Source organism: Pantherophis guttatus, chromosome 9 (genome assembly GCF_059756535.1).
Source record: "Pantherophis guttatus breed Tessera chromosome 9, ASM5975653v1, whole genome shotgun sequence".
Taxonomy (NCBI): Eukaryota; Metazoa; Chordata; class Lepidosauria; order Squamata; family Colubridae; genus Pantherophis; species Pantherophis guttatus.
The window spans coordinates 15,827,963-15,852,776 of NC_142071.1; the positions used below are offsets into that span (position 1 = coordinate 15,827,963).

At 40.1% G+C, this 24,814-nt stretch overlaps 1 protein-coding gene across 1 annotated transcript in view; it reads left to right on the forward strand.

Moving 5' to 3' along the window:
* Positions 1-5,165: 5,165 nt before the first annotated feature.
* The window catches only part of NUDCD3 (NudC domain containing 3), a 101,008-nt gene continuing 81,359 nt past the window's right edge, over positions 5,166-24,814 (forward strand). Inside the window, exons 1-2 of the mRNA XM_034436924.3 lie at positions 5,166-5,552; positions 6,621-6,934. Coding sequence (XP_034292815.1) covers positions 5,355-5,552; positions 6,621-6,934 — 512 coding nt within the window. The 5' untranslated portion in view covers positions 5,166-5,354. The remainder of the gene's footprint in view (positions 5,553-6,620; positions 6,935-24,814) is intronic.

A 24,814-nucleotide genomic window follows, 5' to 3' on the forward strand; every position in this document is an offset into this window, starting at 1 on the left:
AAATGTAATAAGCTGATATCTTCTATTTTTTCATAGGTACTGCAAGTGTCTCACTAGGTGGACAGCAATACGGGAACATCTTTCTTTTTCTAATGCAGAAATCACAACTACCATGTATAGTCCACAAGTGAGCTATTCTGTGTCTCCGTACAGCCACCATCACTTTGGGATAGAAATACCATTACATTCCAGCTACAGTATAGCTGTCAGTGGGCATGGGGAGTGTAATGGATCTTAAGATTGCCCTATATGATTATTGATTATTTGGATGTAAACTGAGGGTATTTTTCCTGAAAATAAATGCTTTTCATATGGTCTTCGTATATGAACACACAAGAAAGTCGCTGTTGTGATGAAGAATCATATGAAGAGAAAGCAAAATGGACCATTGGATCCTTGAATTCGAAAAGTAGAGGGGCACTGAGATAATGAACTCCCAATAATTGTATTCTATCAATATGTTGACTGTCTATTCATGGAACTTATAATACTCCAACACATCTTTCTAATATGTTCTTCTTCCAAAAGTGATTTCCCTCTGTCTAAGGGCTTTTCTGACAGACTTTCCAGGCAATCAATTCTTCCATGTCTTGCTGAATATGTATTTTTTCAAGCTGAGATAACAGTTTTTACTTGTTACCTGAAGAAATAAGCTACTTATAGTTGTAAAGAACTTTTCTGTCTGCCTTGTAAAACTGAATTTGTGAAATTAATGCAGTTGAGTTTTCTAAGATCAGGTTAGAAAATTGAAAACCTGTGAAAATAATGATACCGGTTGCCAAAAACACAGTGCTGTTTAGCATCTTTTATGTTTCTCACAATTGAATATATTATGGAAAATTAATGCTACTCTGCCATTTGCACATGAAACCAGCTTCAGTGTAAATCCTTCTTCCTGCTCAGTGCAAAATCTGTTAATGTAGGATGCAAATGCACCATTTTTTTAAAAAAAATTGATTTACATGCCGCCCTTCTCCAGAGACTCAGGGCGGCTTACAATGCATTAAGCAATAGCCTTCATACTTTTGTATATTTATACAAAGTCATCTTATTGCCCCCATAATCCGGCTCCTCATTTTACCTACCTTAGAAAGGATGGAAGGCTGAGTCAACCTTGAGCCTGGTGAGATTTGAACTTGCAGTAATTGCAGACAGCAGATGTAAATGGATGTTAATAACAGTGCTTTAGTCTGCTGAGCCACCAGAGCTCTCAACCAACAGGGATAATTTATTACCTCCCAAGTTCATGCTGTCTAATGGAGAGATCTAAAGACCTTGAAAACTTGCATATGATTTGGTAATTTGATTAGTAAAGGTGCCGTTCTAAAACAGACTGGAATTTTTTTTTTTTTTTATTGAAAAGGTTTTCAAATACAAATTTTTCCCCCTTTTCCCCCCCCCCCTCCCCCCCTCCCTAACCCCCCCTCCCCACCCTTCCCCCCCTGTGACTTCTTCGTAACAAAAAAAAACCCTAATTCATAACAGATTACTTACTCCCTCCTCAAAATACTGACCTTTACTTACTAAAAGTATTATAAATCCCCCTAGGAATTTTTCTTATAATTAATATGGATATCTTTATTTTGTGTGGGTATCTGGGTGAGAAATGAAACTCTAAGTAAATAAAATCTAAGAAAATATTAGCTTTATATATGCCTTTCCTCCAATTCAGACACAGTAGTTGATAGAGCAATGTTTATCAGCTTTAACTACATTAAGATAGGTGGATTTCAGCTCCCAGTATTCTCCTACCAGCATGTTTTAATTTGGATGGACTTCAACTCCTGGAATTCCCTTGTTAGCATGCTGGAGGGGGAATTCTGGAGATGAAATCCACACATCATACAGCTCCCTACACTGAGAAACATTGATCTAACTCAGCAGGGCTGTCGTCTGCACCCACTTTCATGTTTCCTTCATTCAGCCATGGAGATGCCAAGCAGAAAAGAGCTTCCAGCGGGCAGGGTGCTCAGATTGGGGAAAAATACTTTTTGGCAGTGGTTTACTCTCCAGGCTTGTTTCAATTTAGTTTCTGACCATTTCATTGCCAGATTAGGTAACATAATCAGTGGGATTCTTTTATCCTATTCCCCTAAGCTTATTAATGTCTTGTGTGTCAGAATGGACAACCAGATGGATTTCCGGGTGATGTCGCGGCGATATCAGACACAGAGAACGGGGCTCTGTGTTCTCTGTGCCGAAATCTCTCCTGTTTGTGGGTTCTGAGAGGAGCCAAAGCAGGGGTGAAATCCAGCAGGTTCTGACAGGTTCTGGAGAACCGGTAGCGGAAATTTTGAGCAGTTCGGAGAAACGGCAGCAGAAATTTTGAGTAGTTTGGAGAACCGGCAAATACCAGTCTGGTTGACCCCAGAGTGGGGTGGGAATGGAAATTTTGCAATATCCTTCCCCCAGGAGTGGGAAGGAATGGGGATTTTGCAGTATTCTTCCCCTGCCACGCCTGCCAAGCCACACCACGCCCACCAAGCCACGCCCACAGAACCGGTAGTAAAAAAATTTGGATTTCACCACTGAGCCAAAGTGAGATCACAGAGAGTCGCAGCTGTCCTTTCTGACCCAGGGTTTCTTTTCCCTCTCAGCCATGGTGAGGAGAAGAGGCAGCCTAAAGATGGCCGCCACAAAGCTAGGACAACTGAAAAACAACGATGACTGGTGCTGGAGCGAAGTAGATGAACTGTGACTCGAACTGGGGGAGAGGATTTTATTTAGCCTTAAACCCTTAAACCCCAAGGAATAATTTAGAACTATTGGCTCAGAACTATTTGTTAAAGTGGCGTCTAAGCATTCTGAGAAATTACCAGATTGGAAGTGAAAGATGTAAGAGAAAAAATTATAAATTTTGAAACATACAAAAATTGGACTCTTAAATTGAGAAGACATGGTACTGGGAAGGCATTTTAAAATGCTGGAATCATTTATTTACAAATCTTATTCTGCTTTTATAATGGATTTATAGCTAAAATGACGATTGACTATTGACAATACTGAAATTTAAGTTGAGAGTGCCACTTGCTGACAAAAGGAAAAGTAACAAGTCTGGGAATACCTATATGAAGGACTGAAAATATTTACTGGATTATCCCTAACTCTACCCCATGACTACTGGAGACTCAAATACAAAAATAAGGAAGCTATCTAATTAAAGGGACCCCTGAATGTTATGCTAGAAGATTGAACCTGTAAAGGGAACGCAAAGAGGCTTTGGATAAACTCTGGGAATTGATTGTATACCTATGGGATATAAAGAGCTGTGATTAGTGCACTCCTTGAAGGGCAATTTAAGGACTGAAGAAATAATTCTTGGCCTGCTGGATAAAAGTTGAACTGTTAAAAACAAAATAAGATGCTTTATAAGGAAGAAATTAGTGGAATTTAGAAGGCAATGGTGTTATTTTTTCAAAACACAAAGGATATAATGGAGAAAGGATTTAAGCAGATTATGGAAAAAATGGAAAATACTATATGAGGGATGATGAGTAAAGACCAAGATGCCCAGGAAAAGAAGGAGCCAACAAAAGAAATGGAGGAAAAGATTGAGCTGAAGAACCAGAGAACAAAAGAATATGATAAGGAGATAACAATGAAAATAACAGTGACTGATGAATTAAATGAGGGAGAAAACATATTAAAAGAGTTGAAAAGAGAATTGGAGATACAGGAAGATACTCTTGAAAGGGAGATAGAGGCCTGGGTAGAAATTTTGGAAACTAGGCAGTGGAAGAGGGTAGAGGTGGGAGAAACACCTAGATTGAATAGCCAAGAAGCAGATGCAGACAGGGATAAAGATCCAAGGGAGGAATATGGGAGGCAAGTCAAAAAAAAGCATAGCAATTGAAGTATTGAAGCGGACAAGAGATGATGGATAGATGATTTCTCCTTTTTGTTCTGATTTGCTTTTCTTTTTCTCTCTCTTTGCTTTTTTTAGGTAGGTGACATGATTAGAAGTTAGGTAGGATAGAAAAAACTTTTTTAATACAGGGTGACATGACTAAATGTTAGAATAAGAGATAGAAATAAGAGAAGAGGGAATATTAGTGTATATATCTTTATATAATAAAATAAAAGTAATGAGAAAACAAAGAATTGGATAATGACAGATTGCAATTTAATGTAAATGTGTATTATTAATAGAAATATATGTTGATTGAATGAAATAACTATGATTAGTTCTACTAGCTTTATTTGTATTAGAATGTATGACACCCAGGTACCACACTGTTCATGCATTGATGTTTGTAAAAAAAAAAACCTTAAAAAAAAAGAATGGTCAATCAGACCATTTGAAAACCAATCGAGGAGAGAACCTATCAGCTGCTCAGAAATTAAATATAACTCCAAAGAACAACTAATCACATAACCAACTGACCAAACTGGCACAGAAGACATTTATAAGCTAAGGAGAATAGGACAAGAAAATCTTGCTGACGATGTTACCTAGTCTGGTAATGAAAGGTTCAGAAACTAAATAGAAGCAAGCTTGGAGAGCAAACCACTGCCAAAATTTAAAACTCGAGCTACAAGTATTTTCAATTATTTAAAAAAATATTTTTTTCCTGGTGTTGCACCCTCCTGGAAAAAGGATGCAACTTTGGAAAAAGCGACACGTCTGAGCAATAGACCTGGATCCCTTGCCCTGACTCGGATCCCTATTACTGCCAAGACCTCCTTTGAATCGCTCTTTGCTCTTCCATTCCTCGACTTTTCAACAAACTCTTGCAACTAACCAATAAAGGAGAATATTTATAGCTCAGGGTTGAAATGAGGGCTCCTTGGTGCCCTCTGAGCTTGGTGATTTTTGGGGGGAGACGTTTCATTATCAAACTAGGCAACCTCATCAGTGCTCAGCTCAGCACCTAGTTTTGATAATGAAACGCCCGTAAGAAAACCACCAAGCTCAGAGAGCACCAAGGAGCCCTCTCGCAAATAAGCCCGTTCAACAACATTCGCGTGGGAAGGGGGGGGAGGATCCCCTAAAACAGCCCAAGGAGTCCCCTTTTGTTTGTGTGTGTCTAAAAGCGCTTCCTTCTAAAGCTCAGCCAAACCACAGAGAGGCGCGGAGGAAAACTTTTTATCGGGAACGGTAGCTCACACTCAACCGGAAGTTGACCGGGGAAACATTCGGGACAGGACCGGAAGGGGCGTGTCGATCACGTGACCGCATTGCCCTTAGGGTTAGGGTTGCCCTGACAGCAAAATCGCCTTCGCGGGTTCGCTCAGGCAAGGCGGCGGCGGCGGCGGCGGCGGCGGGGGGGGGGGCGGGGGGCAGTTCTTGCCTCTTTCCCGGGAAAGGCGAGTGGGGCCTCCGCGTCCGGACTCGCTTTGTCCCCGCCTGCCTCATGGAGCGCTCCGGGGCCATGACGGACATGTACGACCAGGCGTTGCTGGGGATTTTGCAGCATGTGGGCAACGTCCAGGAGTTCCTGAACATCCTCTTCGGCTTCCTCTACCGCAAGACCGACTTCTACCGGCTGTTGATGCAGCCCTCGGACCGGCTGGGCTTCCCGCCTGGCGTGGCCAAGAGCATGGCCGTTCGGGTAAGCCTGGCTGGGTCCCTCTCCCCGCCGGCCGATTCTGCTTTGGACGCCCGAATTTTGTCCTCTCCTGCCGGGTGTTTTAGGCAGCCTCTCAAATCAAAACCCCAGGATGGCCCCGTGAAGTAGGCCAGGCAGAGAGAGCTGAAGTGGGGCGAGGAATTTAGTTCAAACAGGTTGCGGGAACTGGGCTGTTAAACCGTGAAATAATTGGTTGGTTTGGATTGGGCACTCGGTGTGAAGACAGTCATGGTGTTTTATTGATTGAGATTCAGAAGTTGTGGGTGCTCCAACACTGGTCGCTTTTAAGAACAGATTGGACAACCTTTGTTTGAAATGGTATAGGGTCTCCTGCTCCAGCAGGGGGTTAGACTAGAAGACCTCCAAGGCCCTTTTATTATTCTGTATTCAGATCGGAGCATAGGTTTTTACCTATCTTTAATAGTGTTAGCTACCCCCAGTCTTGTATTTCAGATTGATCGGTGGCTATATAAATCTAATATATAAATATGTGGCCTGGCTGCTGGATTCATAGTGTGCTACATGAAAATGGATTGTACTGTACAATATAGGACAAACTGAGGCAGTTAAGACTTAAGCACAGACCATGGCTTGGGATAGTGTATATAGCAAAAACTGGCTATCGTTAGTATGATTTATGCTGAATACAATAAATGTTTGGATCCAAGTATGTTTATGAAATAGCCGTATCAAGTTATGAGTAGGAAGAGATTCTTCAGGGTGGCTAATTTGGTGTTTGGGAAGTGCAGTTATAGGGCAGTGGCAGACCTTTATTAACCTTTTACTCTGCATTTTTCTTTAAATCCAAATAACTCAATTTTCTTTATCCATAATGGACTTTGTCCCTCCTTTACACTCACCATAAAATGCACTGGATTCACTGCTTATGACTGTCAGACAAGTAGATAAATACTCGTTCTTAGAGCTGATCTGACACATAGAGCAATACTGTTATCTCCTTGAAATTGAAATGCAGTGTGTTAGCTAATCTCTAGTGATGGTCTGTAGGTTAATTATTGGGTTGTTGCTTGATTGCTGCATCACTTTCAGGCATTCAAAACCTTTGAACATCTGGCCCGCCAAGATGATGAGAAAAGACAGCAAGAAATTGAGGGGAAGTTGAAGAAAAGAGAGGCGGACATGGTGGCTGCAGGAGAGAGAACAAAGGTGCCTCCTGCTGTTGAGGAGGTTGAAATCACCTCGGCAGTGGAGCAGGACTCTGGATTGGAAAGTGGAAAGGCTGCAGATGCAGAGGAGCCTGTAAAAGCAGAAGAAACCATAGAAGCACAAGTTGCTGATACAACAGCAGAACTTCCGGTATCTGTTGCTGCCCCTGTAGAAAGTGAACAAACAGAATTCCCCAGGTGAGTGGCTCTAGTGGTGCTTGGTCCACGTCAAAGAGTTAGTGACAAAGCGCAGCCATAGTGACCTAGTAAACTTGGGATAGGTTTGCCTTTGCTAAAGAGGAAAGACTATTATGGAAACACATTGGTGAACAAGCCATGGTCTTGCTGCTTTAAGTGACTGATTATGTACCATTGTGGTAGTTGTATATTAAAATGCACAGTACTTCCTACCTTTTTTCTGACCATGTGGCTTTTGTGGGAATTCTAATAATCGAGCTTAATCTATGCAGTAGCAGTCTCTGAATGGCAAAAACAGATCTCAGCAGTCAAAATCTTGGAAATCTGCCTTTTATCTACAGTAGTCAGACTCTGTTCACCTAATCCAGAATAATGTATTCTAATTTGGCAAACCTTTCTTTCAAATCTATTTAATTTTTGTTTTGCGCTCCCGATTTTTAAAGTTTTCCATTTGCTGTAACATCCATCCCTAGCTTCTGAGATAACATTAACATACTGGGTTTTTATTTCTACAAATACATAGTGACGAAACTGGAAAGCTGTTATACACATTTAAAGGCAATATATAAGAGATATGTCAGTAATATGGGTTATTACAACATTGAGAAGCCAACATGTGACAAATATGTTTGCCTGGTAACTGCTTAAAATTGCTGTTCTAACCATATACTGGTATATAATGAAGTTAGCCTCTCAAAATTAGCAAGTGTTGTAAGTGTTGAGATATATAGCTATAAATCATGTGATTTAGTATCTAACTATTCCACAATTCATGGGGCTGACAATTACTTTAGACATGTTGAATCACCTGAATCTCTGTCACTTTGTTTTCCTTGGCTTGCAGGATTTTGGGGCACTATTAAGAGGGAAGTAGATATCATCTACAGTGTCTATTAATACAACACCCATTTTGTGGCTGAGATTTTATGGTTCACAAATCTCAAATCCTGTACTCGGAGCAAAAGGCTTGGCAAGACAAAGTTACTATTTTACTATGAAATTGTTGCTTACATCCAGTTGTTCAACCTCTTTTATGTAATCTGTGGTTTAATGATAATCTGGCTCTTCTTGTGATTTTTAAAAACTAATAAAATGTATAATACTACATGAATGAACAATAAAGGTAACATTGGCTTTAAGTCAATGTTTAATTTATGGTGTTAATAGTACTGTACTGACTTAGTTATTATCAAATTGAAGTAATGAGTGAGACATTTGGATGTCTGGAACAATTCCTTAAAAATGCATTATCACTCTCTCCTGCTTATGGATAGTAGCAAGTAATATCAGATTTAAAATCCAAGTTTCAAATAGGCAGTAATATAGTTTGCATTGTGATGTCACTTTATAAATGTCTTCCTATCACGTTATCACTTTATTGGATGCATATAAAATTGTTCTAAAGTAGTGTGCAGATTTCTTAAAATACTGGTATTTAAAACAGCCATTTCCCCAATTAAGTTGGAAAACACCTAGCCAAAAGCCTATTTAGCTGAAATTCCATTCTTTAGCATCCAAGCACTATTCTATATTAGAGATGTTTAAAAGGATTATGTGATTGTAGTATTAGACTAAGCGTAGTGAGATCAATGTTTGTTAATTCACCCTTACCCTGGCAGCTCACTGTGATTTTGAGTTGACTACTTTCTCTGAACACAGACTACCAGAGAAGGTGGTTGCTTCAAGAAAAGATTGGAGAAAAGAGCCACTTGAAATGAATATAGGTAAAACAGCTCTTGAAGTGACATGTATACCTGGAAGTAAAATGGGCTTTGAAATGTCTGTAAAACTGTAAAGAGATGTTGCTATAGGAACTGGTTTTCTAATTAAAGAGGGTGGGGCATTTTTGATCTGAAACCATGCTGACTTTTAATGTAGTTGTCAAAAGCAGAACAAGAGGGCTTCCAAATTTTGATTTAGCTATTGCCTCAACCTGTAAAACATAGTTTGGAATACATGGTGGCTTTACAATCTGTTTTCCAGAAAGTAGAACTCTTGAAATGGTTGGTATTTCAAAAGGAAACTTTTATATCAGAGAAAGTGATAGCAAGACAAAGAAGGCAGGATCTAAAGATTCCAGCGCAAAACCTTTAGGTTAAAAAGGATAGAGACCACTCCCCTCAGTCCAGTGCAGAACAAGCCAATCCCCAGATGCAAAGTTGTTTTGAGAACTTCAGGCTGAGAAGGTGATAAGAAGCTGTTCTCAGGCGTCACTTGCTGAGATAAAACAAATGGCTCTCTAGCCATTTCCTCCCCCCCCCCCCCTTACATTCCCAGGAAAGTAAATCAAAGTACAGGATAGGCATGCAATAGGAAAAAGGTTATAAAGTGAGGAATGCATCCAGGCCTTCCCCACCAGAACCTGGTGGGGAAGGACCTGACATGTTGTATATTTGAATCAAATTTATAAATTAACAGTACAGATTTCATGAAAAGTTAGGCTAGTACAGTATGTGATTATCTGTTGCCAAAGCACTCATGATCAGGGTTTTTTGATGACTACACACAAATGATCTTTGCTGCATACATCTCAGAATTATAGTACCTTTTTCAATGCCTCCACTTGGTGGTGTCAGTGTCCACTTAATGCATCTTCAAATGCATATTAAAGTACTGTATTTTTGAACTCTTCTAAGCTTCCCTCTAGACATTCAATCTAAAAGCTTGGCTGATAAGATGCTATGAATAATGCATTTTTGAATACAGATTGATGCAAATTGAGATACAGTGTGATCTCCATCTGTTTAGCTGAAGGTAGTAAGTCTCAGTGATGAAAAACAGGAAATAGTTAATAAATAAAGGATGGAATCTTGCCTCTTCCATGTTGTTCTTGTCACTTTGGAAGTGTTAAACAAAATTGCTCATTATTTCTGTATGTCAAGTTCTAGTCCAAATCAAGTCTATATTAAGTGAAAAATTATGCATGATTACTTGAAAGCAAATGCCATTAAGATGGGAGGTACATGGACATCAAGTTCAGAAGTGTTTACATTTTACCTTTTTCAGTATTTTAGATTCAAACATTTATCTTTTTAGATTAACCCCAATATATGATATATTACAGTAAAGTAAAACTTGATGGTTTTCTACCTTTCTACTGGAGATGAGATATTTTTGGATAATTTTCCCAAATATTTTATGACTTTAAGAAAGGCAGTGAATATCTGTTTTTGTGGAATATTCCACCCTTCAAAATAACTGAAAACATTGTATGAAGCAACATTCTGAGTGGGAGTGGGCAGGATGGCAAAGGCTGCGCTCATCCACTGTGGGCTTGACCTGCAAAAGCCCAGCGTGTACTGCAAATCCTGGAGAGATGCTGCAAGTCAGTATAGAGCTGTACTCGGCAACATGGAGAATATTTGTAGCTCAGGGCTGAAATGAGGGGGTCCTTGGTGCTCTCCGAGCTTGGTTGTTTTCTTGCAGACGTTTCATTACCCAATCAATGCATTGGATAATGAAACGTCTGCAAGAAAACAACCAAGCTCAGAGAGCACCAAGGACCTCCTCTTCGGTAGCTTTTGAAAACTAAATACTGTATTCCTCTTTCTGGTTCTGCATTGGACAGCTAGCTCCAACTCAAAAGGGAGCTTGGCTTTTCATTTTATTTACCCTTCCAACACTGTATGCCAACTTTGGTAGATGCACTACAGCTCTTTAATACAGAATCAATATGATCCTTTCTACTCTTTCTGCTTCTCATACTATAATGTAATACTTGAGCACATCAGTTAAATAATGCTGAGCGTTATGGAATTCAATGTGACAATAGATAAATTTCAGTTGCTGAGCCCTATTAATTTGGTTTAACCCTCTGCACCATCCTTCATGGCAACAGACAGTCAGTGGTCCCATGTCTCCAAGTTCTGAACAATGAGAGGGAAGAGTTGTCTATTTCATTGCCATCTGGTTGGTGCAGAGCTGTTCTTTACACCCTTTCTTCTGGGCTCAGATATTTCCATCTGTTTTGACAAGTAGTTCTCTTCATTCTCTATGTCTGAGCTCATCTGCTTTTTATTTTGAGTGCCCGCCTTCTCACTTAGCCCACTTATAGACTTGATTCTGCATACATTTGCCTGGCAGTATTTAAAATAAAGTTGCATGTGCCGCTGAGCTTCCTGCCTTCTTATTTCTATTTATGTTCTTTGACACGGATTCTAAATTCTTTTCTTTTCTTTTTAACATGCATAGCTGCATTCATCCACTTGTTCTTTTTGTTGGTATAGCCAACACTTGAGAAGAAAGCCCTTTTACCTGATAAATAGATCTGGCCTGGAATTAATAGATTGTGAGGAAGTCTTTGATAGAAAATTGAATAAATGGTAGAATAAATTTGTATTTAATTTAGAAAATTTAAAAAATTTAAATTGTGGAAAAGTATTAATAAATTAACATCTGTACCATACAAAGAAAATGCTTATAAACTGTTCTATAGGTGGCATCTAACACCGGCACGAATTTCTAAAATGTTTCCCAGTACATCTCCACGCTGTTGGAAATGTAAAGCGCATAAAGGGACATACTATCGTATATGGTGGTCATGTCCCAAAGCTAAAAAATCCTGGAACAATATAAAAATGCAACTGGAACAAATAATAACTCAAAAGGTACCATTAAAACCAGAAACTTACTTATTAGGAATACCTACAAGCAAATATGAAAAAGAAATAATATATTTAATAACACACATTTTGACTGCAGCAAGAATCATATACGCACAAAATTGGAAACAAGAAGAGGTCCCGACTCAAGAGAAATTAATATCCAAAATTATGGAATGCGCTGAGATGGATAGACTTACCAAGGAGATCCAAGGAAAGGAAGAATCTGAATATTATCTGGTCTGGCAAAAGTGGTATAAATGGTTAGAGGGAAGTGAAAAAAAAGAGAAGAAGAAAGAAAGAAAAATTAAATAAAAAAAAAGATATCAATAGAATAAAATAAATTTTTACATCAAATGAAATTTAAGAAAGAGACACCAGATATCAATAAAATAATATCATTATATAAGGTGAGAGAAATAATGTATACTGAAGAATATAGGATATTGATATTGTAACAATTCAGATATTATAGGTAGATATCATTAAGATGATGCTTGTTGTAAATTGTTTTACTTGCATTTATAAATGTATTATGTGGTTTCTTAAATTAATAAAAGTTTAAAAATTTAAAAAAAAAAATCGGAGTTTACTTGGCATTAAATTGAAAATATTTTTAAAAAGAAGTTGAAGTTTCCCAAGATTCTCTTGCTGTTATTGCTTTTTCATCAACCTGTCCAGGAGTCAAACATTATTTATTGGTTTGAAACAATGAAAGAGAAAAGTTTCCTGCCAAACATAGACTCTGAAACTGTAGCAGCTAACCTCCCTCCGCCTTTTTAAACCAATCAGTTGTCTATTCCACATGACCTTCATATTTATTGGAATTTTTTTCAAAGCAGCGAACATAAATACTCTTTCCTTCTCCCATTGGAAGAGTTGGAAGTACAAGACTCACTTGAAGTTCTTGGAAATAAAAAATAAAATTGCAGCACTAAATGGGACATGGTAGAAGTAGTAGATGTCTCTGAAGACAAGCCAGGGCTAATGATGGCAATCATCATTATAACCACAAGGGATTGTTTGCAAGTAGAGCTCATTTGAGCTCTTCTCTGAGGCAGGAAAGAATAAAGAGGAGTTGATAGATAGAGCAAAAGTAGGTTACATTGGTAGAGTAGAATTAATACACCTGTGAGACCTATTTATGACTTGGTTGCTTCCCCAAAGATTTGTCTGCCTTGAAGTTTTCTGTGACCCAGAACTTAATTGTCCGTCCCCCCCCCATGATTACTTAAATTCAAGGACATAGTTCTAGTCTTGTAGTAGGTTCTCAGATTGAAGAGAATCAATTGTGTTTAATTCTTCCCATTTTGTGGTGTTGGAAGGAACACACGGTATGAGGGTATACTTTTTCTGTGACTTTTGCTTAGTTCTTCCTATTAAGTCTTCCACACTCATCTGCTAGGAACATGATGGCAAGGCATATTTCTGTAACACATTTTTCGTGTTGTGTTGTTGAAATAGGCATGCTCCTGATTTTCTTTGGGCATAGAACCATGGTTCATTATGCTTTCAAATGTTGTGTGTGAATTTCAGTCTGTAAATGTTGTAGGGTTGGGACTTTGTAGGATAGACCTCATTGCCCCAAAGATCTGTCAGCAGATTTAGATATTTCACTTGTCCCAATAAAATGAAATTGTATGGCAATTTGGAACCTGTCTACCATTTTTCGTGGATTATTTTGGCAGTTGCTCTTATGTTACATTTATGTTACATTTGTAATCATGAGACCTTTACAGTTGCTGCAGAATCACAACCAGCTTTTTCACTTGTCAAAGGATAGATCTTTAGCCAGATGCAGTTTTCAAAATGCAACTGTAATCATGTCTTTTGTCTTGTGTTATGTTGTTTGGTTGGGAGCTGGGAATGAGGACACGAAAACCATCTGAAACATAGGTTGAATTTACATTGATATTTCCCCTGCTGGCTGCTTCATTTAACTGAGATACACTTTTGGCTGTAAGTCAATAAAAATGACTTCTTTGCTTACAATTGACACTTATTAAAATGGAGAAACTTCTAGAATCGTCACCAGAAGAGCCCCAGTCCTATTGCAGTATTGTGGCTTTGGAAGGGGTTAATTCAAGTTACTTCCTGTTGTGCACGGTTTAGGTTTGTCTAGGCTTGAAAAGGCTTGCCTTGAAATCAGAGCTGGCAGAAAATACATGTCTTTCTTAGGCATTCAAAGCTTATTTTCCTTCCAATATATTCTGCACAACTCTCCCCAACAGCTTTTGCCTGTAGCCATTGTGTGCTCCATTAAGTTCCCAAGCGTTGCTTCCTGAACACAGCAAGTCTTTCTGCTTTTAGCCTTAATTTCTTAAAGGAAGTAAACTTCAGTATCCTGTCAGGGATCTCCTGGAGCTGCTTTGCCTACTAATACTTGCATTTTAATTCCTTCGATATCAGAAAAGGTCTCTTGCTGCAAGCCCTACCATAAATAAATCTAGTAACTCTCACTAGTCCAATTTGAAAGTTGGGTAAAAGATGTGTATTTCTTCTGTCCAGAACTTTTATTGATTTAAAGTGATCGTTTTAAATATATAAAAGAGTTGGTGCAAATACAAAAAGAGCCTTGGTACTACAGTGGTTTAAAGCACCTTGTTATTAACACAGCTGCCTGCAATTTACTGCTGGTTCGAATCTCTCCAAGGCTCAAGGTTGACTCAGCCTTCCATCCTTTCTAAGGTAGGTTAAATGAGGACCCAGTTTGTGGGGGCAATAAGCTGACTTTGTATAAATATACAAAAGTATGAAGGCTATTGCTGAATGCACTGTAAGCCGCCCTGAGTCTCCGGAGAAGGGCGGCATATAAATCAAATTAAAAAAAAAAAAAAATGATGCTTTCCTGTATGTAGGACATGTTAGTACTGGTAAATAGCCCTACCCATGTGCTTTATAGGTCTGACCTAGTTGGTTGTGTAACGTAGGTTGGCATTTATGCCAATTTCTGGAAAATTTTCTCAGTTTTGAATTGGTTGTTTCAAGAATGCTTATCTCATTCTTTCTGAAGGGTATTTTGGGTTGGGAAAGGCTGCTAAAGATTACAGGTAGTCCTAATAAAAAATTTAAAAAAAAGATTACAGGTACTCCTCAATTTACAACAGTTCATTTAGTGACTCAAAATTGCAGCGGCACTGAAAAGAGTAACTTATGACCATTTTTCACACTTATGACTATTTCAGCATCCCCAGGGTCATGTGATGAAAATTCAGACACTTAATAACTGATTCATATTTATGACAGTTGGAGTGTCCCAGGGTCATGTTATCATCTGTTGTGACCTTCTGACAAGCAAAGTCAATGGGGAAGCCAGATTCACTTAACAACCATATTACTAACTTAGTAACTGCAGTTATTCACTTAACAATTGTGGCAAGAAAGGTCGTAAAATGGGACAAAACTCACTTAACAAATGTCTCACTTAGCAATAGAAATTTTGGGCTCAATTGTGGTTGTAAGTGAAGGACTACCTGTACTTTGGGAATAGTCATTCAATCAACTGGGTAAAGAGTTCCTAGAAGCTCAAAAGCTTGCATAAGGTTTGTAAACCTTTGGCTAGCTCAATAAAGCTGTCCTAATCTGGAGTTTAATTTGTTGGAAAGAGGAACCCTGAAATGCAGGACTTCAGCCAGACCTAATTGATGTTGAAATGCTCCTAAAACCCAAGCACTTTGGGTTCATTAATATTTATGAGGAGGCTGTTTGGGTGTACCCAACTTTTTAATGAAATCTACCTTATGCAACTGTAGGGGCAGTATCTCAAGGGCCATACTAGGCATACTTAGTGGAAGCATCAGTTTTCTCGTGGAGGAGACTTTGTTTTGGAAAAACAATTAAGAAATAATTGAGGAAACATTTCATCATTTATTAGATTTTTTGACCTTGATGTTGCTCCAATATGAAGAAGAAATGTGATAAGTGGGATACTGGTCAGTAAATAAGAGATGAGATTTAGCAGGGGAAACCTGCTAGCCAGCCAGCAATTCTTTCCTTTTAGATAAACAATTTTAATTGCACAGGTTGTCTATAACCAGCTCTTCCCAATGTGTTCTGTCCCATGCTATGAGCGAAGCTAATTCCTCTTTAAACAGATAAAGCTAGGTGCCAACTTGTAGCATTTTAATAAGTCAATTATGTACTACTACTTGCATTGAATCCCTTTCTAATTTTGTTGGGTGACCATGTCTTAATATGAGGCAGGAAAAACATCACCTATTTTGTTTACACTGGGTGTAGTTTTGCTCAATGTATGTGTTTATTTTACAGCGTTTATAACCTGTTTGTTATAAGAGAATCTATGTGGGGTATAACTGTAATCAATTTCTATAATTTCTTCTCCCCAAAACAATTAAATTGAAAATACTTAAACTTTCCTTAAAGTTTAAGTGCTTTCTCATTCATTTTGATAATTAAAAAAAATACTTTCCAATTCTACAATTACAGCTTCTATTTTGAAATGCAGTAAAATTCATTGTAAACTTGATTAGATTGTTCTTTAGGACTAGTGTCTTGAAATCTCAGCTAGATTTAGGACTTGTGGCTCTGTTAAGGTTTCTAAATTAGATCACCACCATGTGGCATCTAGTTTTGAGCCAAAAATCGACTTAGTAATGTGATTTTTCCTTGGTTCGAGGTTTTCATTTTATGAGTTATTTTTCTTGTGTGTTGCACAAAGGAACATTATTGAAAGTGTTCAGTGATAGAAGTGTTAAGACACAACCTTTATACCGTCTCCTTCTGGAGGGATAGAGACCCTTTTTTTCTTTTTCCAGTGATTCTTTTCTGGATCATGGCTGAATAATAACCATCCTGGTTATTCTTCTATTTACCAGTAGATGGCAGTAGCACATGCTTTTATGAGATCTATGTCACTTGTAGCTCACTGCTTCTAAAGTGACTCAGATTTCAAAGAGCAGCAGTGTTTACCCTAACATACCTAAGCTTTTATGGACCAGAATCCCTTTAGCAAATACATAACATATCTATGTAATTAGCTATGTACATAGAAGAAAACAGATTAGAACAAACAAAATAAATTGAGTCTTAACAGACAAATGGTCATGTTACTCTGTGGTACATATCTCCTTTCAAACAATCATGGCTTTAGGCATGTAAGTGGGTTTTGGTACTTTGATATTTGTGAGATAAAATAGAAAAGAATTACAACTAGAAGAAGATAATTTAGCTGCTGATTAAGAACCTTTTTAGACAGATTTTACATAAATACAGTTATTTCTGTGCTTAGAGGTGAAGTGTATAAAACAGTGATGTTCAGTCTTGACAACTTTTAAGACCTGTGGACTTCAACTCCCAGAATTCCCCAGACAACATGGCTGGCTGGGGAATTCTGAAAGTTGAAGTCCACAGGTCTTAAGTTGCTAAGGTTGGACACTGCTGGCCTAAAAGTAATGAAAAAAATGAAAGAAACTGCTCCCCCTCTATGAGAATGGGAATGGGAGGGGTGCTTTGGTCATCCCTTAGGGGAAACGAGTGTTCAGGTTTCAATAAACTAACATGAAATACAGGATGTATACGTCTCAACGTTTTTGGCAATTCCAATTCAACTGTTACTGGATTAATCAGTCTAATCACACGGAATGGTCCCACATACTTAGGTTCCAGCTTTTTGGACTTCTGGGTGGTCTGTAAGTATTTGGTAGATAAATAGACTTTATCCCCCACTTTATAAATGTGAGCTGGGGACCTTTTCTTATCGGCTTGCGCCTTATGAGCCCGGTGTGCCTCATCTAATGCCTTCCGAGTCACTGCCCATGTGCTCTTTAATTGTTCAATCCAATCCATCAAGGAGGGATTTTGGGGATCATCTTGTGGTAGCTCGGGAATGGGTACAAAATCCTGGCCTGATGCGACCTTAAAAGGGGTGAATCCGGTGCTACTGTGTACAGAATTGTTATATGCCACTTCTGCAAATGGCAACAAGTCTACCCAATTGTCTTGTTGGTAATTTACGTAACACCTCAGGTATTGTTCGAGCACCCCATTGGTTCTTTCACAGGCCCCATTTGTCTGAGGGTGGTGACTGGAACTTAACTCCTGTGCGGAGCCTATCAATTTCAAAAACTCCTTCCAGAAACTGGAAGTAAATTGCACACCCCTGTCAGAAATTATTCTTTTCGGAGATCCATGTAGTCGGTAAATCTGCCGAATAAACAGTTTTGTGAGGGTTTTTGCTGAAGGGATCTTTGAGCAAGGGATGAAATGTACTTGTTTGGAAAACAAATCAGTTACTACCCAAATGACAGTGCAGCCCTCACTATCTGGTAAGTCCACAATAAAATCCATAGATATTTCCTTTCATGGGGCGTTCGGTCTAGCCACACTTTGCAGTAATCCAGGGGATTTTCCTGGAGGTCTTTTATACTGGACAGCTAGCCACATATGCCTCTATGTCCTTTTTAAGTGCAGGCCACCAAAATTGTCTCTTAACAAGATGTAGAGTCTTGACAAACGCAAAGTGTCCTGCGGCCTTAGCATCATGAGCATATGTCAATACGGTTGTCCTTAAAGTGGTTGGAACATACAATTTCGATCCAACCCAAGCTAGTCTGTCACGAAGTGTGCATTCATTCGAGTGGTTCTTAAACCACTCGTCAGTTTTTAGCGCTTCTCGCAATTTTCCGAGTAAATCCCCCGAGAGTTCTGGTTCGGCTTTACGCTGCGCTCTGGTAGTGACAGGTGTTGCCAATTTTGTCAAGGGGATCATTGGTTGAACCACTTCCTTCTTGATGCTGTTGTACTGCGGCAATCTGGAAAGTGCGTCCGCCATGAAATTTTTTCCACCAGGAAGGTAACGTAAAGTGAAATTGAAACGCTTGAAATGTTGGGCCCAACGAGCCTGTTTTGGTGATAGTTTTCATGGTGTTTTTAATGCTTCTAGATTCTTATGATCAGTCCACACTTCGAAAGGATGTTTCGCCCCTTCCAAAAACTGTCTCCATGTTAACAGCGCCCATCTAACTGCAAATGCCTCTTTCTCCCATATGGCCCATCTCCTTTCCGTGTCTGATAGTTTACGGGACGTGTAAGCACAGGGTTGTAATATCCCGTTTTCATTCTTTTGCAAGAGTATTGCTCCTACAGCTACGTCGCTAGCGTCAGCTTGTACTACAAAAGGTCGGGGTGTTTGAGGACAGGTTCAGCCGCAAACAGCCGTTTTAATTTTTCGAAAGCAGCTTGACAGTCCATAGTCCATTCTAGTGGTTTCGAAGGTTTGGGCCTTACTTCCCATTTGGTTTTTAGCAAGTCTGTAATTGGTAGTGCGATTTTCGCGAAAGAGGGGATAAATTGTCTATAAAATTTAGCAAACCCTAAAAAACTCTGTAACTGTTTACGGGTGCGCGGTGCGGCCCATTCCAGTACTGCCCGGACCTTTTCAGGGTCCATCTCTATTCCCTCATGCGATATACGATATCCAAGATAGTCGATTTTGTCTTGGTGAAATTCACATTTAGAAAGTTTGGCATAGAGTTCAGCTGCTCTGAGTTTCTTCAAGACCGCTCGAACCAATCTTACATGGTCGGCCATGTTGTCAGAATAAATCAGAATGTCATCCAAATAGACCAACACCCCCTTATACAGGTGCTCGTGCAATACTTGGTTGATCAACTGCATGAACACAGCCGGGGCTCCCTGTAGTCCAAAAGGGAGTACTCTAAACTGGAAACATCCCAGTGGGCAATTAAATGCTGTCTTCCATTCATCTCCCTCTTTTATTCTCACTCGGTAGTATGCCTCTCTTAAATCAAGTTTGGTAAAAATGAAGTTCTAGAATGAGGGGTCTTTCCATACCAGGGGCTACAATAAATCTGAGATTCTCTACATGATTCCCCAACTGCAGTTCAAGGGGTTCGGTCATAAAGCTAGCTGGGCCCCCTCCTGCAATCGACCCGTCTAATTGACAAAATGCAATGGGTCTTTTTAAAGTTTTTAGTCTCAGTCCCATTTCCTCCACTACTTTGGGGCTAATTATGCACCTAGTGCACCCCGAGTCCAACAGGGCTAACAATTGCGCGTGAGCCCCTGTGGAGGGCACCCTTATTTCTACGGGGATGAATAAGGGTTCTTCCGTGTGACTCACCCGATCGTCGGTGTCGGAGTCGGAGTCCGTCTCGCTGTCGTCATCGTTGATTGGAGTTCCCAACTCACCCTGGTTTCGGGGAGTGAACTCAACGACTTCTCCTTTCAGGGCGGTGCCGCGGGTTTTGGCGGGTATTTTGTCGCCTTTCTTTTGGCCGGCCCCGGAAGCTTTTGGCGGTGGCTTGGAGAAACATTCGGCAGCCCGGTGACCCTCCTTCCCACATTTGAAACAGGTGAAGGGCTTTGACTTGGGTTTGAATTCGGTCTTCCCGCCAGTCATCTTGGGTGCCCCCTTACGGTGGAAAGAGGATGACTGGTCCCCCAACCGCCTTCCTCGGAGTTCGCTCCGTCTCAGCTCGATCTCTACATCCTCAGCTACTATGTACCATCTATCCAAATCATCAGGGACCCCCATGCTTCTGCAGTCTCGATATATCTCTTCATTCAATCCATCCTTGAAGCTCTCCAAAAGAGCCATTTCTGACCAGCCTGTCATATAGGGTGCCAGTTCACGAAACTCTTGGATATACTCTGCTACCGGCCTCCGGCCCTGCTGAATGCTCTTCATTCTGAGTCTCGCCTTTCGTTCAGCTAAATGGTCTTCAAAACGCCTCCTAAGGGCCCTCATGAACTGGTTGTAATTTCTCAGCAAGAGGGAGTTGTTATTGTGGAGAACCACCATCCACTCAGCAGCTACTCCCTCTAGGGCATTCGCGACGCTTCTGACTTTAGCCGCCTCTGTTTCGTAGTCCTCCCCCCAGTCCTGCATGTGGTTCCACACTTGGGTCAGGAAAAATCCCAAGGCTTTAGGATTCCCATCAAACTTCCCAGGAAGGGGGGGGATTTTTGGCTTTTTACGTCTGCGGGGGGGGGGGGCCTGCAAGGCTGGGGTTCTCTGGCCGGCTGCATCTCTCCCTCGAGCTGCCGAAGCCTGGGATGTTCCCTCCTCAAACTCTTCCTCTCCCCCGCAGGCTGTCTCTTCTGGCTCCCCCCTGGGGCCTGCTTCCCCCTTCTCCACAGGAATTCCAAAAGACTCACGTTTTTTTCTGCTTTCTTCTACATCACGGATAAGGTGCAAGGCTTGTTCTATCATGAGACGTTCTTTTTGCTCTTGCATCCACACTGCCTCTTTTTTACGGGGTCTGGAAGTCGTCACTCCCCGGGGTTCCTCCCCCCAGTCCGGCAGTCTCCCCACTCCTTTCGACCATCTAGCTTCCTCCGGCTCTAAACGGAGTCTTTCCAACCATTCTGCAGTCTCTTTTTCCGACTGGAGGGCGGCTGCTGTTGAAACCGCTGCCCCCATCTTCTCTTCTCCATCACTCCCTCGATCTGACATATTTTGGATTTACAGTCCCCTCGGTTTTTGTCCGGGATGACTGGATGTGACTTCCAGCTTAATGTCAGGTATGCTTCCTTCAATACTCAGGAAAGAAAAACCCAAACTCAAACATTTTGAAGAGTTTAGTACTTTTACTGAATATGAAATGATCGCAACCCAGGTAAAGCTGGAAGTGAGCAAAACGCGCGAAATAGCATCTACTAAGCTTCTCCCCCCCCCGTGTCCATTGGTCATCAGCCAATCCAAAGATCTCCCAAAGGTCAGGTGGCATCACGTCTGGCAGCGTCATTCATCAGGAATGTAGGGCAGTTGGTCAGCCGTTTCCTTTGAAGATCCACTTTCGATTCCTTGGAAGACACGTCCTACAATGGAAAGAAAAAAAACACCTCCTGCATCTTCCCCCTCCCTTCGCCCCATAAGTAATCCCTCCCCCGTTTCTTATGGCAGCTGAAGCAGGCAAAGCTGAGGCTGACAACTTGCTTAAGAATATAACTTTAAAATACTATTTAAATTGGAAGGTGACATTACATAGTCCCGCTTCACCAACCAGGAGTTTTCTGGATATATATGGACTGCAGTTCCCAGATTTCTAGCTAGCATAATCTTTTGGACTATGTAAGGAAATTGGGAGTTGCAATGTCTGTGCAAAATGTATATTGCCAGATTGAGGTTAGCTCAATCTGGGGAGGGATTTGGGGAGGGATGCTATTTTGCTATTTCACCTTGAAGCTATGTTGTATGTAGTTCAAGATCCCAATTTCCAGAGTCAACTTTATTATTCTATCTATGTAATCATAGAAAATGGTGCTAAACATTCCAGCAATTTTGCACAATTGGTTGTTTTATTTAAGAGGGTCATCTGCCCAAGTTTGAGAATTCTTTCATACTGTAATAAAGAAAATAGAAGAAAAGTATTTGTTGTGAAATTTTGGATAATAGATTATGCATGAGGAAAGGTACAAATAGTGTTCGACTTACAACCACAATTGAGCCCACAATTGTTGCTAAATCAGACATTTATAAGTGAGTTTTGCCCCATTTTATGACTTTTCTTGCCACAGTTGTTAAGTGAATCATTACAGCTGTTAAGTTAGTAACATGGTTGTAAAGTGAATCTGGCTTCCCCATTGAATTTGCTGATCAAAAGGTCGCAGAAAGGGATCACATGATCCCGGGACACTGCAACTGTCATAAATATGAACCAGTTGCCAAGCATCCAGATTTTGATTACGTGACTATAGGGATGCTACAAGGGTTGTAAGTATGAAAGAGAGTCATAAGTCACTTTTTTCCGTGCTGTTGTAACTTTAAACAGTCACTAAACAAACTAAGTCAAGGACTACCTGTAAAATGGAGCGGCAAAGGATGAAATTGTCTTTTCCTCTGATTATTGAAAAGCACTCTTAGGATTCCTACCAGATGCTCAGGATATACATTCATACATTTTATAATCTTGAGCCCAGGGCAGATATAAATATGTATAAGAAGTTAGCACCCACCCCTTTTCTAGAAGAATGAAATATTTTAGGAAATATTAAAAAGGCAGAATATTATGTTTCCCTGTATGAGAAATGGAGAAGCATGTTTTAAAGACAAAGCACTTCCCACCTTCCTGTCCCCCCCCCACCCTTTGTCAATGGACCATCATCTGCAACACAATAGGACCCATCTAGCAACAGAAACTAACACAATAGGACCCATCTAGCAACAGAAACTTACCACATGGCACCTGGGAAGATTACATCAGCCAGCAAGGCTAGCTAAGACCCCCACCCCCTGGGAGTCTGACAACCAATCAGGATACTTTTTCGGGGCCCCAAGAAGTTCAAAGTCAGAGAGGGCATAAAACCCGGGACTCGCTGCATCTCGCCCCTTTTCTGTTCAGGAACTCAAACCATTTGATCCTGTCCACCATTAAACTATCTTTCCCAGCAGTCTCCATGTTTCCAATGTCTTTTTCCTCACTTGGAGCTGAACCCAGAAGGATATTTCTTCTAACATATGATTTTAAAAAAAAGATGCGAGGGATGAAAGTGGGAGAAATCAACTAGGCAAATGAACCTATTTGAACAAGGTTCATTTTGGGATTTGCAGTATGATCTCTCTCTTAAATCAGGTAAAAATCCAATGGACACTAATCCAGATTACAACCGCGGCTAGACTAGCCTTTGCGAAATGCTGGAAAAATAAATCTACACCCTCAGAAGAAACATTAATAAACAAAATCCTAGAGTGCGCAGAAATGGCAAAATTGACGAGTGAGTTAAAGAATGAGGAGAAATCGAAATATGATGAAGTATGGGGAAATTGGTATAATTGGTTGAAGAACAAAACCAAAACATGACTTTAGGATATGACTTGTTATGCACTTGAATTTGAGTTATATTGCATAGAATATTCTATAGCTAAGGATGAAGTTTGTTTAACGTATGATTCACCAAATTGTATAAACACTGTACCTCTGATGGAGATAGAGATTGTATATATATTTTCTTTTTATTTTGGAAAATTCAATAAAGTATTTAAAAAAAAAAATCCAATGGACACGTCTATGGTGATTCTCAGTCATCCAGGGCCTGGTTGTCCCAAAGGTGCTTTTATTTCAAGAGGCAACTGGACTTTCTGGTTTTTCTTTGAAGATGTTTCACTTCTCATCCAAGAAGCTTCTTCAGGTCTGATTGGATGGTGGGGAATGGAAGGATTTATACTGCTTGCATTCAGCTGGTAATTTGCATTCTTTTAGCGAGTTATCAAAGTCACCTGATTTTGGACAAAGAAGACTGCTGGTTTGAAAGGGAGTCAAAGAAGCCAACTATGTCAAAATTGAATAGTCCTCTCTCAACAAAGGGGGAGGGATATGACATCATCTATCTCCAGTCTACAACACAGTCCTTTCAACCATTCCAAGAAGGCTTCACACACTCATTTGCACCATTAAGGTGACTCTGATGACACAGATAAACCTCCAGCTGGCCTTAATGACTCGCTAAAAGAATGCAAATGGACAGCTGTCGGCAAGGAGTATAAATCCTTCCATTCCCCACCATCCAGTCAGAGCTGAAGAAGCTTCTTGGATGAGGAGTGAAATGTCTTCAAAGAAAAACAAGAAAGTTTTTCTTGTTTCGCTGGCACCTTTGGGACCCAGCAGACATGTCACCTTTCCTGTAGGTATATGCAAGAGAATTTCATGTAGACCCATGCTTAGAGCTTCATGCAGATTAGTGTGTAGTTTGGTAGAGACAAGATAGAGTTACAGTAATTGCCCCTTTTATTCCTACCATTGGGTGAAACATCCTCAAAGCCTTGCATAGAAACTAAATCTTTCCTCCAGCTCGTACAATTTTTTTGTAGGCTAGTAATTGCTATGAACCTTTCGGCCTTTTCTGTTATCTGTTGGAGGCATAGCCTCAGGTTAAAAAAATCTAGGTGTTATATATTTAATAGCATCTCTGTCTTGAACTTAATTTGGGAGGGAAATCTTGTTGCTTGAGGTACTTATTATCACAGTACTGTTCATCTGTAAATGCAAGCGTTGCCTGTAAATTCTTCGTGTCATCTTCACTGTATTGCCCAGTTGTTGCATTGGATTTAAATGATGATCCTGAAAAGTAACTTAGTCTTGGGCCTTTTTTCAGCCCTGGGCAACTGTTAAGCTAATGCTAGAATCCAAGAGAGGACCACAATGTGCAGGATGCTTCTGATTCCATTTCTGCTCTCTCCAGTTAAAATAATTTTGTATCGGTTACTAGGAGAAGCTCTAATGCTGGGAAAAGCGGAAGAATGTAGAAGATCAGCAGCAAGGTAGATGGACTCAGTTATAATGGCAGTGAAGGCACTGTT